Source organism: Serinus canaria, chromosome 3 (assembly GCF_022539315.1).
Source record: "Serinus canaria isolate serCan28SL12 chromosome 3, serCan2020, whole genome shotgun sequence".
Taxonomy (NCBI): Eukaryota; Metazoa; Chordata; class Aves; order Passeriformes; family Fringillidae; genus Serinus; species Serinus canaria.
The window spans coordinates 65,188,743-65,205,666 of NC_066316.1; the positions used below are offsets into that span (position 1 = coordinate 65,188,743).

The 16,924-nt window shown below is 38.5% G+C and overlaps 1 protein-coding gene across 1 annotated transcript; it reads left to right on the forward strand.

The window, feature by feature from the left end:
* The first annotated feature begins 3,723 nt into the window (after positions 1-3,723).
* Positions 3,724-14,937, forward strand: GPRC6A (G protein-coupled receptor class C group 6 member A). The gene is made up of 6 exons (XM_030236376.2): positions 3,724-3,917; positions 5,518-5,821; positions 7,627-8,454; positions 10,708-10,920; positions 12,351-12,474; positions 13,817-14,937. The coding sequence occupies exons 1-6, from the start codon at positions 3,724-3,726 to the stop codon at positions 14,935-14,937; spliced, it is 2,784 nt and encodes a 927-aa protein (XP_030092236.1).
* Positions 14,938-16,924: the final 1,987 nt, after the last annotated feature.

A 16,924-nucleotide genomic window follows, 5' to 3' on the forward strand; every position in this document is an offset into this window, starting at 1 on the left:
TTATAACAGACCACAAATCAAAATAATGGGTGTTTATCTTCCCATTTTTTAATTTTCATATTTAATATTAGTTTATATAAGTCCCAATAAACTGGACAATTTTTAAAAGGTACTTGAAATTAAATCATTAAATGCCCCCTTCTTTTTTTTCCCCCATTGTTTAAACTTCCTTAAAACAAATTTAGTAAATCAAAATCACTGTGTTAAACACTATGGTTCTATAGATCAAGAAAGCTGGCAATCCTAACCAATATTTAATCTTCTTAATGCAAATGATGGGATTTTAATTGTATGTTGCTGGCTTCTTGAAAAAGGAGAATTTCCACTGTGTCATTGTGAGTCTTGTCTGAGTAAGGGGAGGCTACCCTACTCAAAAGAAATTCAGATGCTATTCAAATGAATAACAGTGAGAATATCCACATTTTTTCTTTCTTCTCATGACTATTGTGCATGTCTGGCAGAGGATTTTGCTATCTGTTGTATGTTTGGAAACAGCACAATTAAAACCAATTTAAAATAGAAAGTCATAAAAAACGTCTTTCTCCTTTAACAGTACCTGACTGGATGGGCTTCAGAGAAAAGATTTTCCTGTTGGAATCTAAGCCATTATCATCTCCTGGAGAAACATAAGCTAGGACAAAGAAGTTCAGCCAAAATGTTGGTCTTTGTTTCATGTACCAGTGTATAGTCTCTCTTTGCTGGACAAAGCAAATGAGAGCTGCAAAACTTCCTTCTGCACAAAAGCAGAGACCTGTCTGTCCGGGTCTCGAGGCTGCTAAGACAGGAGGAGCAGCTGGTCCATTTCCAGGTGTCTACTGCTGTGAGGGTACACCCTGCTGGTCTCACACTCAAGTCATACCCAGCTTCTCTTGTACATTTTTAATTGTGCTTCTTTTCAAAGCTTTGCCAAAAATTTACTAGGCATAAATTTGCAAGAGGTCACCTGAAGGATTAGTGCTGAGGGCTTGCAAGGCCATCCTCCAAACCCCACCAATTCTGGTCCTTCTCAAAGTCCAGGTGGAAGTAACCACTTTGTCATGGCAACAGGTAACTGGGGCACAGAGAGATTCTGACAGGACCTCTTTGTCTCCCACAAGATCCTCTAAAGCCTCTTAGAATTCACCTATGGCTCTCACAGTAGCTTTGGGATTGTTAGGTCCTCCTTACCATCTTTGCACAGTCCATTAGAGGCAGCTTTTGAGAGATGATGGTACTTCACCAAATTCCCCTTAATCTTATGCTTGAATCTACCTGACAGAGAATACTGCTATGATGACAACTGTGAAAGTCTGGTGTTGTGCCCATGATATGTCACTACATTTGAAACAAGGAACACTTTATACTGTACAGTTATTTCTATTGCACCAAAGAAAAAGGATATTTGCAAATGGTTCAAGTCAATTCTGCAATACTAGATTAGGCTGAAGTATATTAGTAAAACTATTACATACCTCTCATCACTAGTAGTAATTATGAGATACAGGTCTTGAAAATAAAGAATAAACCCTCTTTCCTTTGAAAATAGCAGTGTGACATAAAATCTGTGAAGTTGACATGGAAGCACACCTCTTTTTATGTTGTTTTTATAAATAACATGAAATTATGCATCAATTATATGTGATGTTTATTTTGTCAACTTCCACTTACCAAAGTGATCAAATAAGGATTTTCTATTTGTAGATAAAATCCTCTTCTATAGAAATTAATATGTTTTTAGAGACTGGCCAGAGTCAAGTTTCCTTTTCTGCTTCTAATCATAAACCATAACAATTTTGAAGTTTAAAATTATCAGTGTTTCCATTGAGTCCTTCTTATAATACTTAGTGTTAAGTCCTTAAAAGCTACATTTTATGCTAATATTTCTTGTGACTTGCTTAAAGAAATGGCTAGCTCCAGTCTTATGCCTTAGTTACATCTAAATATATACAAGTTTTATATGCAGAATTATATGCAAGGTAAAGGAAACATAGAATATGTGGAACCAGGCTTTAGGTTGCATTACATGGCTGGAAAGGAGCAAGTACATGAATATTTGCAGGTGAATGTCTCATAACTCAGGACCATCATCTGACTACAGCTAATGCTCTTATAAGTCGAGAAGAAAACCTTTAGAATAGTTGGAATTTTTGTGAGTCAGTGCAGAAGCAGAATAAACTGGTATCAACATCTGCCCATGAATAAATGTGGTCAGATATATTAAAAAAAAAAGGCAGGCAGCTCTTTACTGTCTACACTGACCCAGCAGTGAGAATGCCATATGGAAAGAAAGAAGGTGGATGAAAGAAACACAAACTGCTATATTAAAATAAAGAGCCCAATGTTAACTTAACTAGGGATTAACAAGTATTTTGTCTATTGCATTTGCATTTACAAAAAATATTTTGGTTGTAAATGGATATTTTACTACAAAGAGACTATTGAGAAAACAAGCAAAATATAGTAATTTGAATAATTTATACAATATGCATTATGCTTATCAGAAAGAATGCATAACAGACAACCCATTTCTAATTTTCTTTGCTGGTAAATAAACCTTGGCAGAAATTTTCTATGTAAACCTAGATTTTATACAATCACAGACAATATACGCTATGACTGAACCCATTCTTTTGGGAGTGTGTTGGCATACTGCCAAAAGAAACAAAATCTGAAGAAGCCATTAAAAGAAAACAGGAAACAAACCAATGTCAGAAACAGAGATCAGATCAGACCAGAGATCAGATCTGTGTCCCTTACACGAATTGACTTTTGCTAAGAAGTCATGTTTCTGTCTTAAGGAGGTTCACTTTGATGTTTAAGATTGGGGTTTATGAACACTGAGAGTCCAGTTTCTGCTTCTCTTTTCCTTGAGTTCCCTTCTGGCACGTCATCTGATTCCTGTGGATCTGAGGGGAGCAGTGGCAGTGGGAACAGCCAATTCCCATTCCTCCCACAGCACAGGAGTTGCTGTTCGTGTGCTGGTGTCCTCAGTCAGACGGGGAAGAAAGCAAAAGCTGGGGCTAATGTTATTGATTCCCACTGTTCTGTGTCTATCACATTAACCAGCAGCAGACTTGGCCTGGTTTGTAAATATGGAACCTGATCCAAAACCCACTGAAGTCCCTAGGACATGTACCTGAGAATCATGAATATTACTTTATCCAAATGATTTTTATACAAGGATTTTAAAACAGATAAGGATTGGAGAGAAAAGCAGTCTTTTGGTATTTTGGGGTTGGGATTTTTGAACCAGAGTCTGATATAAAGCACACTGTGACAGAGGGGTTTTTTATATTTTAGCATTTTCAGACCAGGCTCTTAAAACATGGCCACAGCAGTATCACTACTACCATATTATATAATTACTTCTTTGCACACTGCACTCAGCTGGAAGGAACTCAAAACAAGCCCAAATTTATACCAAAACATTTGCCACGTGTTTTAGATAAGGTATCAGAAACTTTGAACACAACATAAGAGATTTAATGACCAGCATTTCCTTTTAAGCCCATTTATCTTTCTCCCTCCCTCTCCGCTCTCACACTGCCGCACCCTCGCGTTTTATGTGACAGCACTGCTTCAGTACCTTCAATAAAAAAGCCTTGAATGCTCAGTGAGGCAAGTACCAGCACCTTATGAGGTGTGACCAGCTTTTGAGTGCAGCCTTTGTCCTTTGCTGCTCTTTACAGATGTCACAGGAGCCCTTGCTGGTGCTGCAGCTTGATCGACTCAAAGCTGGGACACATGGCATTTGTCATCTTTTTGATCCCCTGCTTTGTGGTCGGCACCGATGTTGCTTTCTCCTGCCAGAATGCTGATGACTTTGTGGGAGCCAGTTCTCCAGGGGACATCATTATTGGAGGCTTGTTTGCAGTTCACAGCGAAATGCTGCATCCAGAAGAAGATCCCATCAAGCCAGTAATTCAGAAATGTGCTGGGTGAGTAATACTGGAAATTAAACATATGGCAAAGAAGAGAGCACTGACACTGGACATGTAACTCTTATATTAAGGTCAACAAATTCTGGTTCCTTTGCTTTGCTTAGACTTAAAAAATTCCTTGGACATCACAAAAATTTCATGTAAATTAACACAGGATGACAAAATATGGCAAAGTTACAATAAAAAATACTGCAGTTTACTGAGGAAGGGAATGAGCATTTGATCCTATTTCAATCTTCACAGATAAGCAAATAGCCTTGGGTGTTTGTGTTATCATCTGATTTCCATGTATATATTTTCCTTATAATTTTCTGTAGGTCTGAAGGAATCAGCATCTATTAATTATTTGTTATGAGGCTGAACCTACATGATCTGGACACAGGCAGACTATTCCATTTTCCCCAAGCCCATAGTAAAATCTGCCTTCCATCTCTTGGGCAGCTCAGTTATAATCTGTGATGGTACCTTGATGGTGACACTGTAGTTATTTTTTAAATTGCCATAATTATTACACTTGGAACTATAATTGTGGCTTTATGTGATAGGATAGACTACCTATAAACACCTTGTCATGCATGCATTCTTTGCATCAGAATATTTATTCTGTTGGCTCCAAATCCTACTCTGCTTGAAATGTCCATTTTTCTGGAATGCATAAAAAGGAAACTTGGTGAAGAATTTTATTTTAAGTACATGATATACATTTCCCAAGACCAGGAATTCCAAACATGCATTTTTTAAAACTGAAATATAGGTGCAAATCCAAAAATTTTATTTGAATTTTACAACTTAATCACACACCTGAATCTAATAATCAGCTAGGCATGCAGGTATCCATCTGGTTTTATGACAAAATGTTGAGTAAGTTGATAATTTTGTCTGTTTTCCATTATTTTTCTATGGAGACATAAATTATCTCAAGTCCATCTGAAATTTGATTTAGATCACAAGATTTGCAATCTTTAGAGAAGCTTGCCTGAGAGGAGAGTTGGTGGTATTGTAGACAGTTTGTGCTAGCTCAGTTTTGATAATTCACCTATTATAACATCCACTGGAGATAAGGGAAATGTCTGGGCTAACTTCATCAGGTTTGAAGAGTATTTTAGAAACATCAATGCAACCACTAGAGACCCTGACCTCTGAAATATTTTATTCTATTCTGAAACATTTAGTACTTCCTTTTCTTTGCTTCATGCTTTGGGTGAAAATAAATACATTTTTAAAAAACTTAGTGGGCAGGTGTAGTAAACTAGAATATCTTCACTGACTTTGACAGATGCTTCCTGAAGATATCACTTGCAAATTTTCATGTATCATGAAAATTAAACTTTTAGTCCCTTTTTCTTTTCCAGAAAAACACTTTTATTCTACTATATTTTCAGTTTTGTTTTTATTTTATTTAGTGTCCTGTTAAATGAGAAAAAAAAGGTTTTTTATTTTTTGCACACTAAACCCAAGCAAATCACACAAAACTTACTACCCATCAGTTCTTTTCAGCAGCTGTAAAATTCTAAGGGATATGCTCAAAACAGCCTTTGTTTCACCCTTGCTTCCAACAAAGCTTTTCTGAAAAACACCGCCTGTGTTTCTCTGACAGCTTTGAAATTCAAGTTTTTCTTCAGACACTTGCGATGATACACGCTATTGAAACCATCAACAACTCGACGCTGTTATCTGGAGTTACCCTGGGCTATGAAATCTACGACACGTGTGCAGAAGTTACAAAAGCCATGGCGTCTGCCCTGAGATTTCTGTCTAAATTCAATTCTTCTGAGGACGCCGTGGAGTTCAAGTGTAACTACTCAGACTACATCCCCAGAGTCAAGGCAGTCACTGGAGCCAGCTACTCAGAGGTGTCGATGGCAGTGTCAAGGCTCTTGGCTTTGCAGTTGATCCCACAGGTAGGTTTGAGGCAACTCTTTTGTTTTGGACAGAGGGTCAGATTTACCATGCTAGGAATTAAGGCTCTGATCACAGGAATTGCAAAAGCCACGTATTTACTACAAGGCAGGGTTTGGTTTATCCTAAGGACATCAGGATGGGTGGGCTTCAGCTCCAAGTGGAGGCCTTGATTCACTTACCCAGACAAAGGCAGTAAGGGATATTTTCGATACCCAAGGCACATTTATCCAAGTGTTTTTCTAGGGTCATGCTGGGCCCTTGTCAGCCTGGCAGTGCCTTTGGTCAGTCCTGGTTACTCCAATGTACCTTGGAAGACACTCAAGATCTTTGTTCAGTCAGCAAAGTTACAGCTGACATGTACACTTTGCCTGGTGGTGAATATGACAATACTCAATCTCAAGCTAAAAAAAATTTTAAAAAGAGACCAGATTAGATCTGATCTGTTCAGAAATTCAGGAATTCTCTCCAGCCCAAGAGAAATTAAACGTTGGAATCAGTAAAAATTATGGACAGGGAAGTGAGGAAGATTGCTCTCAAACAAAGATTTTCTCCTAGTACTCTTCAAACAATTGTAGAAGTGAAAGAATACAATAGTTTATATCTACACTAGTCCTTCCCAAAACATCCTTTTCTGTTTCTGACCTCTCTAGGACTAGTACAGTCCCACATTTGTGCCTAGGCTGTGCTAACCTTCCTATTGTCACCTTTGTAAAAGAACTGGGGTCAAGGCCAGGACTAAGAAGGAAGAAACAGATCCACTTCCACACCATCCTGTCTTGCACTTTGGTTTTGCCAATAGATAAAAATTAACCAAATAAGTGGAAAAGACATAAAATCTGAACTAAAGATAACTTCTAACTGAATCTTCTCCTCTGCAATGGTAGGAAGTAATTCTGACCTCCAACGCCACCACAGGAACTGTAGTAAGTATGAAAACTAAAGTGCCACACTTGAACATAATCAAAAGGCAAGTGACTAAAAAAATCTGCAGTAGGGCATAGATGGAAAATGGGAATCAAGAAATTTTTCTTATCAATAGCATCTGCAGTGTTCTGACACAGTAAGATTTTGGTATCCCCTCCAGACAGGTGACTCTCGTTTTGGAAAGCTTAAATTTATTTTTTAAAAACTGTCAAGAAATAAAAAGTTCCAACAAAAAAATAAGGAAGGATTAAAACTGGAGAGATTTAAATAACTGTGTTCTTTTTATGTTTTTCCAGCTACATTCACAAGAAAAAGATAATAAATCTTTTGTATGAAAAAATTATAACATTTTGTATTATTGGTTACTGTTTGTTTGCTTGTTTGTCTGTGAGGTTCTTCCAACTGATTTAATCGTCCTTTTGAAATATAATAATTAAATATTGGCAAGAAAATATATATCTATGTGTGTGTGAACCATACGAAAGCACTCAGTGATAGGAAAATACTACAAAATATGAGTACTAGCAATCTCAGTAGAGACTCAAAAAAATTGTTAAATATTGTTTTGAAGAGCATATTGATGGTATCTGAACAGAGTAAACCAAAATTTTGATACCATCATTGCTGTCATATCCATTTTGAAAGATTTTGCTCTCAGCCTTCATTGAATTATGTAGAAGGGAAAAAGTAACTGGTGCTGGCCATGAGTCTTCATCCAAGGGCAAGGAGAGAGAACCTGCCTCCTTTAGCTGAAGCTTGTGGATGCTCATTCACTGGAGGAGGGAGCCTGGGTCAGGTGGGAAGAAAGAGCAATCATTTGGATCTCTTGACATCCTTTGGAGGAGAACACATCCACAACTAAATTGTTCACTCTCCCTAGGTCAGTCCTGCATCATCAGCTGAAATCCTCAGTGACAAAATCAGGTTTCCTTCTTTCTTCAGGACTATCCCCAGCGATTTTCACCAGACAAGAGCAATGACTCGCCTGATCTGTGAATCTGGGTGGAACTGGATCGGGGTAATAGCCACTGATGATGACAATGGGCGGTTCGCTCTGGAGAGCTTTGGGGTCCAGGCCATGGCAAACAACGTTTGCATAGCTTTTAAAGAGATGCTGCCAGCCTATCTCTCTGACAGCACCTTTCACTCCAAAGTTGATCAAGCAATTGAGAAGATTGTCAAGGAAAAAAGAGTAAACGTTATTGTTGTCTTCATGAGACAGTTTCATGTGCTCAAATTATTCGAGAAGGCAATTGAGAGGAACGTTAATAAAATCTGGATTGCAAGTGATAACTGGTCAGCTGCAGTCAAGATCAGTACAATTCCCAATATCAGACAGCTGGGAACAGTTGTGGGATTTGGATTTAAAAATGGAGACATCTCCTCATTCCAAGAGTTTTTGAGAAACCTTCATAAAAAGCCCACTGAAAACAACAAGTTTTTACGTGAATATATTATGCTTTTGTCAGTCTGTGCACACCTGGAATATCATGACTTTCAAACGTGCATTGCAAACCAGTCCCAGGATAATCTACTGGAAAATGATGGGAGTAAGCCTCAGATCTGGAGAGATGATTTTTTGAATGCTAATGTTGAACCAGGATTTATCCGTAGTACCATGCTTGCAGTCTATGCTATAGCTCACGCCATTAAAGGGCAATGCAAAGACAGAGACTGCAAGGATCCATCTGCCTTCACTCCCTGGGAGGTATGATGCTAATTCTTACAGGTCTTATTCTCTCTGCCTAACTTTCATCGCATTTTTGCCACCATATTCCTGGAGATAAAAGCTTGGTCCTTTCACTAAATTACTTCTTATCAGATATTTGACTACTAGTGCTTGGTTCCATTGCTGCCAACCACTGTGATACACATCGTGAGTGCTCTTGAGAGATGAGCATACTGCAGGATAGGAGCATTCACTGAAGAGTTTCAATTTTCCTCTCTCCTTTCTCTCAGCACTGTATCTGCTTTGTCTTGATTCAAGTATTATCCTCCATAATGAGCCTCTACTTGAAATTGAAAAGGCAATACATTGTACCTCTGTCTGATCTTGACTTATATATAAAGACATAATCTTTAAGATGGATGAGGTACTTGTTATCACACTACTGGGTGGGAAAAGAAGAGGAAAAATCAGACAAGTAAACCTGACCTGACCTTTTACCCAACAACCTGCTCAGGACTATTCACTTTTACACACTTTTACTCAGAAGATTAAACAAATATTCACTTAAAAGTCAAATAACCTCTGATGCACTCTGATTTGCTCTGGCCTCTTATCCTAGGTCAAGGCAGGTCAAACCAAGATATGGGATTTGAAATAAAAAACAACTAACCAATAACCCAGTAACAATCAGACTAGTTACATGAATTAGTAAACACTAATGGGACAAATTCAGGACTGTTTAGCAGGAATGCAGCTTTATGGAGCTACACTCACACCATAAATGGACTAAATGCCAAGCCATCCAAATTAACACTTTTTAAGTTGTTAAGCACTCATGAAGAGAACTGAGAGATAATTATTTCCCCCATGATGTTTTAATTACATGTTTCTTCTACATGAAAATTCAACCCTTTAGGAAAGAAAACATATATGTACAGAAAACTCTTAGGATCCAAATAATCCATATCATACATCTCCAAATACAGGGAAACAATAGAGTGATTGTTGTTACAGACTTTGCAAAAATACCAAAAACCAGTTGCACCAAGATGTTGCTGAATATTAGCCCATTCTGTCTGAAGCTCGAAATGTATTCAAAAAGCTGTGGTGTTCTCATATTGTTAGACAAATTGAAAAAGTGGAGAACAGAAAAATAAATTACTGGTCTGAGTATATACAAAGAAAAAACCCTATTCAGTTCCACACAACTATGCAGCATCCAAATAAAATGCACCAATCAAATTGGTTAGAAACACACCGGTTCTTCATAAACTATAAAAATGCCCCAAAAAATTGCATTATGCATGACAAGATGGTATATTATATACACTAGATGTGTATGTGTTACTAGATATGTTGCATAAATTTGACAAAGCCTGTTGAGGTAGTATCCATGTCAGCACATTTGTTAAATGCTGTGAATATCACAAATGGACCCATGTAACAGCGTGATTTTCAAATGCAGTTGAACTCAGCCTTTCACTAAACATTGCATTTTTTCCTTGTCAGTTAATTACTGTTGCCAAAAAAATCACTAGACCTGCAAAAATAATAAAACTTTTGCTTCAATTAAGAGCCACGGCAGCTAATGGGACTACTTCAATGATCTCCCCATGAGCTGGGAGTGGGGATATATAATGTGCCTTAACCTGTCCTTTTCTAGATTCACACAGAGCTGTTTCATCTGCCTGTTTGTGATGGGGGAGGCAAAATTTTCCCCTCTTGAACAGAATGGATTGCAATATGAAGCTGGACAGTTGCATTGACAAAGCGTATACATTGTTCATTGATTATGAACAGTTCTGAGCCTCACCTTGCCAGACAAAATTTCAGTCTGAGTCACAGTTGGGTACAGTGCTAGATACTCCCAGACACTCGGGAGAATTTACTCTGGAAGCAAATGTTGCCCAGATTGACTCTGCTGTCAGTAAAGTAACAGGAGCACTGCTCACCACTGGTCTTTACAAGAAAGGGAGGGCCAAAAGATTCTTAGTGTATGCAAGCAAAAATATTTGCTCTGAATATCAGACAAAAATTTTCAAGGCTGGAAAAAAGTACTATGATTTTGATTTTATGAAATTATGTTTCTTTTTAGTGATAGATTTTTATGTCCAGCACAATTGTCTGTATAATGTAATTCCGTAAACAAAATGAATTTGAATTTTAATATTTTTCATTGTCCTTAAAAGCATTTCTTTTTAACTTGATACTATCATACATATGTTAAGCTACTCAGGTTGTCACACTGATATGATACTGGTGTATGTTATCACTCCTTAAACTTACGTGCAGCTCCTTGAAGAACTTAAAAGAGTTGTAGTCATTGATGGTGATAAGAAAGTCAAATTTGACTCCAATGGCGATATGAGCACCAGTTATGATGTCCTTCTTTGGAAAGAAATTGATGGCCACATGGAAATCACCATTATGGCAGAATACGATGCAGAGAAAGGTGGCTTTATCTTTGAGGATGAAGAGAAAAAAAAAGATTTTCTGGCTTTAAAGGTAACTCCTAATTTGTTGACATAACGTATGAAATTTATTTTAAAACATTTTTTTTTCCCTACAGCACTTGCTACTGGAACATGTGCCAGCTAGAAATCTCTTGTGTGATTTAAAGTTCTCCTCTTAGAGCAAAGAATCCTTTCTGAGTTTTTTCAACCCCTTTCATGCACCCTGAGATGCATGCTAGCCTATGAGCAGGCTCAGTGATACAAAATCTATTTATTTCTCTAAAATACCCTTAGAATGTTATGTCTGTCCTAAGGACGATATTACAGTATCTTACAAAAGGGATTTTAAAATAAAAAAATGATGCTGTATAAAAAAGCCCTCACTTATGTACCATATTTTTTTTTTTTAACAGGAAGATTCAGATGTGTTGATTTCCTTGTTTAAAAACAACAAAAAAAAACAAACAAACAAACAAAAAATTTTGTTGTTTATTTGCCCTTGTCAGAGCTGGGGTCAGCAACGTGAGTAGGTGGTGCCACCTGGTGCCCCAGCATTGGTGTAGACAGGACTAGTGGGTGTCTCTGGCCAGTTCCAGCTGGACAATCTGTCCTCTGTGCATGGGTGGATGTCTGAGTTCATGGCACAGCTCTGTGCTGCAAGGCATTCCCCACTAATGGGACAGGGAGAGGCTGCTTGCTAGGTGGGCTGAATTCTGGTTTCCACATGTGAACTTAGCTGAGGACAGAAGGAAACCTCCAACCTTGTCCCTCTTTGTGGTGCAAGGAGATGTCTCCACCTCCTTGAAACACCATCTTGGGAGGAGAGGAGATTGCAGCGTGCCTCAGGACAGATCATTTGAAAAAAAAACTGTCTTTGGAAGGAGGACATGAAGTGAGACCTCAAGAGAAGGCCCCGATCACACACCCAGGAGTGGAGCTTCATTCAGGGGCAAGCTGGCAAGGGTCAGGAGTGTCAGAGCTGCAGTGCAGAGCACCCTCCAAAGCATCTCCTTCCGGCCAAGGTGTCCCTCCCAGGCTCTGAGCAGCTGAGCAGAGTACCAGGATCTCATTTTTGAAGCAGTTCACTCTGTTCCCCTTCAGATGATTCTGTGGATTCTTTGAAGATGATCGTCTGTAGTCTAAATGCAGGTTCAAAGCTGAATGAAAGACTTTGATCTCAATTTTAAAGGTATACACAAATCCAGAAATTAGCATTCAGGGCCCAAAAGTAAAATTATCAGGTAAATAATGCCCCATTCTGTTACTCATTGACTGTGTGGAGAAAATACAACAAACATGGACCCTACAATGTCTGTTTTTCAACATAATTTTCAGATTTTCAGATTTCCTTAAAATATGTATGATTTTAAAAAATTGCAAAACAATCCTGGAGGTTTCTATTAATGTTATTAATGTTCCCTTCTAATTAGCAGTACCTAAGATGATGATCTTTTTTTTTTTTTTTCCCTCTGCACACTGCAGAAGGTTCAGTCAACATGCTCCCAGCCCTGCAGTCCAGGCCAGGTGAAAAAGGTTACAGAAAGTCCACACACATGCTGCTATGAGTGTATTTACTGCCCAGAAAACCATTACAGCAACCAAACAGGTAAAAAATTAGCATCCAAATAAAGGTTTATTTCTACATCTATGCAATTGCTTTGCTTGGACATAATATGCCTTGAGAACCTTGGGTTAAATTTTTCAATGGGATTTAAATATTTATTTATGGTCACGTTCCTGTAAAACTTGGTATAAATGCTTTTTAAAAGGCCAAGTTTAAAGTAATTACACTGTCCAGCTGACTACCCTTTGCTAGGATGGAAATTCTGGCTGATTTATCAGTGAGATTTACTCTCATTAAATAGAGTCTTTCCTCCCTGTCTTTCCTTAGTACATTCAGTCCAGTCAGGAGCAATTTCTTGACTTTGAGGGTGGTGAGGCACTGGTTGTCCAGAGAAGTTGTTGTGGTTGCCCCATTCTTAGAAGTGTTCAAGGCCAGGCTGGACAGAGCTCTGAGCAACCTGGTGTAGTGAAAGGTGTCCCTGCCCCTGGTGCAGGCATTGGAACCAGATGGTCTTTGAAAGTCCCTTCCAACCCTAAAGGTTGGAAGCCTATGAATCAATGAAGTTCAAGGGATATGTCATTTACTTAGCGGCACATTTTGTGTCTTACCACAGAGTACTGTGTTATTGGATATAACTGAACAGAAAAATTTTTGTATCAAATCTAATGTATACTTTACCACTGGTTTAAGCAAAATCTTTTAAAGAGGAAAACTAAATATGGAGAAGAGAGATGGAATTAAGAAAATTAAGTTAGCATGTACTTTTTAACATCCTGAGAGCAGAAGAAAATTAAATTTTACCTGCCTATTCAAGTAATTGTGAAATTTCTCCATATCAGAAACTAGGAATTGCAAAAGAAAAGTACCTTTCAAATAATTATCTAAAGCAATGTTTGTTCTTGCTGTTGTATTTTAAAAGCAATCTGTAAAGAGAATATTAGGGTGTTTTCTTGTTAAAATAGACAAATGAAAGTAATTCAATTTTTTGCAAGAGAATTTAGAGGAAAAAGAAAAGAATCTAGAGTCATTGCTTAGTTTTCAATTAAATTTTCACTGGTCACATTTCACCGGTCAGTGATGAGCAAGACAGTTTTAGAAGCCTGGTCATTTTCCCTCCTTGCCCCTGGCTGCAGGCAAGGCTTCCCCAGCTGGCAGGGAGCTCCAGGCGTTTGTCCTTAACTCGTGGTGCCACTGCCACCTCAGCCACCGCAGCCCTGCAGCTCCTCCCCCTGGACAGTGACAGCCGGACTCAGAAGCATTCAGACCCATCTTTTCCCTTTAGCATCCTTTCCCACATTACTCCTGTATCTCAAGCCCCTACAATCCGCTTTGCAGTTCAGTAACTTTGGGGTTTTAAGATATCTTCCCTCTTTTCTGCTTCCAGATATGGATTACTGCTATCGATGTAACAACAAAACCTACTGGGCTCCCACCAACAGCAGCACGTGCTACAGGAAGACAATCTATTTCCTTGCCTGGACTGACTGGTTTGCCATCTTCCTCCTCCTCCTCTCTGCTTTTGGGGTTGTGTTGGTTTTGTCCATTTGTGTAATATTTACCAAAAACTTGGACACACCAGTAGTAAAGGCGTCTGGTGGTCTGACTGTCTGCTATATTATTCTCTTCAGCCACTTCTTAATTTTTTTAAGCACTGTCTTCTTCATAGATATACCCACAGAATTCAAATGTAAAACTAGGCAAGCACTCTTTGGTATAAGTTTTACGCTCTGCATTTCATGCATTTTAATAAAGTCACTAAAAATTTTACTAGCTTTCAGCTTTGATCCCAAGCTTCAAAATTTCCTGAAATGCATGTATAAACCTATTCCCACTGTGGTCACTTGCACTGGAATTCAAGTTATCATTTGCACCTTCTGGCTAATATTTCGGACACCTTTTGTAAATCAAAATTTCTCAATCCCAAGAGCAATAATTCTGGAATGCAATGAGGGATCCATTGTAGCTTTTGGGATTATGTTGGGCTACATAGCTGCCCTAGCATTTATTTGCTTCATATTTGCTTTTAAAGGTAGGAAGTTGCCAGAGAATTACAACGAAGCTAAATTCATCACTTTTGGCATGCTGATTTACTTTATAGCATGGATTGTATTTATCCCTGTCTACGCAACTACATTTGGCAAATACTTGCCAGCAGTGGAAATCATTGTTGTTTTAATATCTAATTATGGAATCCTCTGCTGCACTTTTCTACCAAAATGCTATATCATCATTTACAAGCAAGAAACAAACACAAAATCTGCCTTTCTCAAAATGGTTTACACTTACTCTTCTAAGAGTGCAGGCAGTGTTGCTGTTAGTCAGGTTTCTTTAGATTCAAAATCTTCCAGCTTCCGAGCCACTATCACAGACTCCTGTAAAACTGAGAATGACTCTGTGAATGGAAACTGCCATTTCCAAGTGCCTGGGCAGTCACTAATAAAAGGAAAAGTTCTTCCTAAAAATGCTGCAAGGACTATGGTCAGGAAAAGAGTCTCCAGCATATGACTGGCCAGTGTTAAAGTACCAGAAGTTAAGAAGCCATTTTAGGAAGCCATTTCTCTTTCAGATCCTTTCCTTTTGCTGTCTCCAAGGAGGGCAGGCCACATGAAACACCTTTTCCATTACTTAGGCAGTTATCCATTACCAGATCTGAAAGGCTTTCCTGACTCACAGAGTCCATCCCTTGCTCTTGCAAACTTGCTGATGTGCAGTCCCCTTCAGCAGCTCCCTTCCTTCCCCATCCAGCCCACAAAGACATGTTGGAACCCATTCTGCAACCTCCCTTCCTCAAGTGAGGCAGAAGCATCACAAAATTATTATTTCTCACAGTCTTTAAGTGAGACCACATGAGTTTCCCCACTTTTTTTGCCTCTTTGATGCTCAGTTGTTTAAGGAGATCTTCTTCTCATCTTGTCCCCATTTTACAGATCAAAGAGAACCTTGTCCCAGTCTTTGTTTGCCAAGATAAACAAGTCCAGTCCTTTAGTCTCCACTTTTAAGATAGGCTTTCCATTCTTCTGAACTTCCAAAAGTAACTCTTTTCATCTGATATAAATGAATCTTTTTCTTTCCTCCCCAAAATTGCACAACTTATTCCAGATGAGTGCTGTAGTAACATTTGAGTTTTCTTGTGTTTACCAGCATGATAATGAACTAGAGACAGAGCTGTAAAGAAATTAGAGAATTCTTCTGGAGCTCTGTAGTTATACATATGTTCATCTGCCTTTTTTCCCATACTCAGAAGAGACACACTGATTCACCTCATGCACCTCCTCTGATGCATGAGGAGAAAGAGCCCCAGGTGTCCTTTTATTTGAGAGTGTAAAGTCAATGTGTAATGTCAAAACTTAAAACCACTAATTGATTCCTCTCATTAGCATAAACAATGTAATAACCAGTATCATCAGGAGGGCACCCTGGAAAATTTAAGGGGGTTGATATATACGTTAAAAAATGTGATTTGCAATAAGAACATGACAATGCACCATTAGGATACACAGAAATAGCACAAGGATGACCTGGCACCATCTGCACTGAATGAGTCTCTGCTCTGTAGCTCCATGAGCTGTGCTATGCCTTCTGTATCAGAGGCAAAGGGAACAGTCAGAGAAGGAAGAATTTTTCTGTCAGGATAATGGTACCACAGAGCTTTTCCAGACAGAGCTGAAACAGCAGAACTACATTGTCAATACAGGAACAGGAAAATACTTTTCCATATTCATAAAGCCCAGAACAAAGAAACTTTGCTATTTAAGTTCTGTTCCATGTTACTGTAAAATAATACTAAAATCCTTGTTGTGTAACTATTAAGGTATTTTAAAGTCATTTGAAAGGCAAGAGTGCAATTCACATACGGATTTGTGTAAATACATATGTTCTGTTGCTGATTATAGGAATGAAGGTTTATGTGTATATATTTGCATGTTGACTGCAGTTGCAGATACTTTTCTGCATATGAGGTTGTGCATGATAAGGTTAAAATGCCTGCAGTGTGACAGACAACACAACAAGAAGTCTTCCCCTGAAAGGGAGAAGCAAAACTTACATTGCAGAACTGTCAGCAATCAGCTGGTTAGAAAAGTTAATTTGGCTGGAATGTTGTACCTATATTTATTTTTTGCTAAAGTGTTGAGTGTAGCATGCCTTGAAGCTATTTGAAAGGGAATGATTAAAGCCATATTGATGCTTAAAACTGAGTTTGCTTACTTAATTTCCTTACTTCACCCCCTGAGCTTCTGTTTGGCCTTGAACAACAGCAATACATGCGCCTGTAAGGTTGTTTCCACTATAGACCTCAGCCTGTTTAGAAACATCCTTTAGATTGAAAGCTGTGTGTGGTCAGGGATACATCCTACAGGACAATAGGGGAATGTGTTGATGAACAGGACCTGGTGACAGCAGTGTGAAGGTCTCTACCGAGGTATCTCTGAGGAAAGACATCACATATGGCAGAATTTTAAAGGAGCCCTCCATGCTACATCTAATTCTCCAG

Coding starts and splice junctions, on each gene's coding strand:
- GPRC6A (XM_030236376.2), top strand. CDS start 3,724: ATGGCATTTGTCATCTTTTTGATCCCCTGCTTTGTGGTCGGCACCGAT. Junction 3,918..5,517: donor GTAATTCAGAAATGTGCTGG/GTGAGTAATACT, acceptor TTTCTCTGACAG/CTTTGAAATTCAAGTTTTTC. Junction 12,475..13,816: donor CCATTACAGCAACCAAACAG/GTAAAAAATTAG, acceptor TTCTGCTTCCAG/ATATGGATTACTGCTATCGA.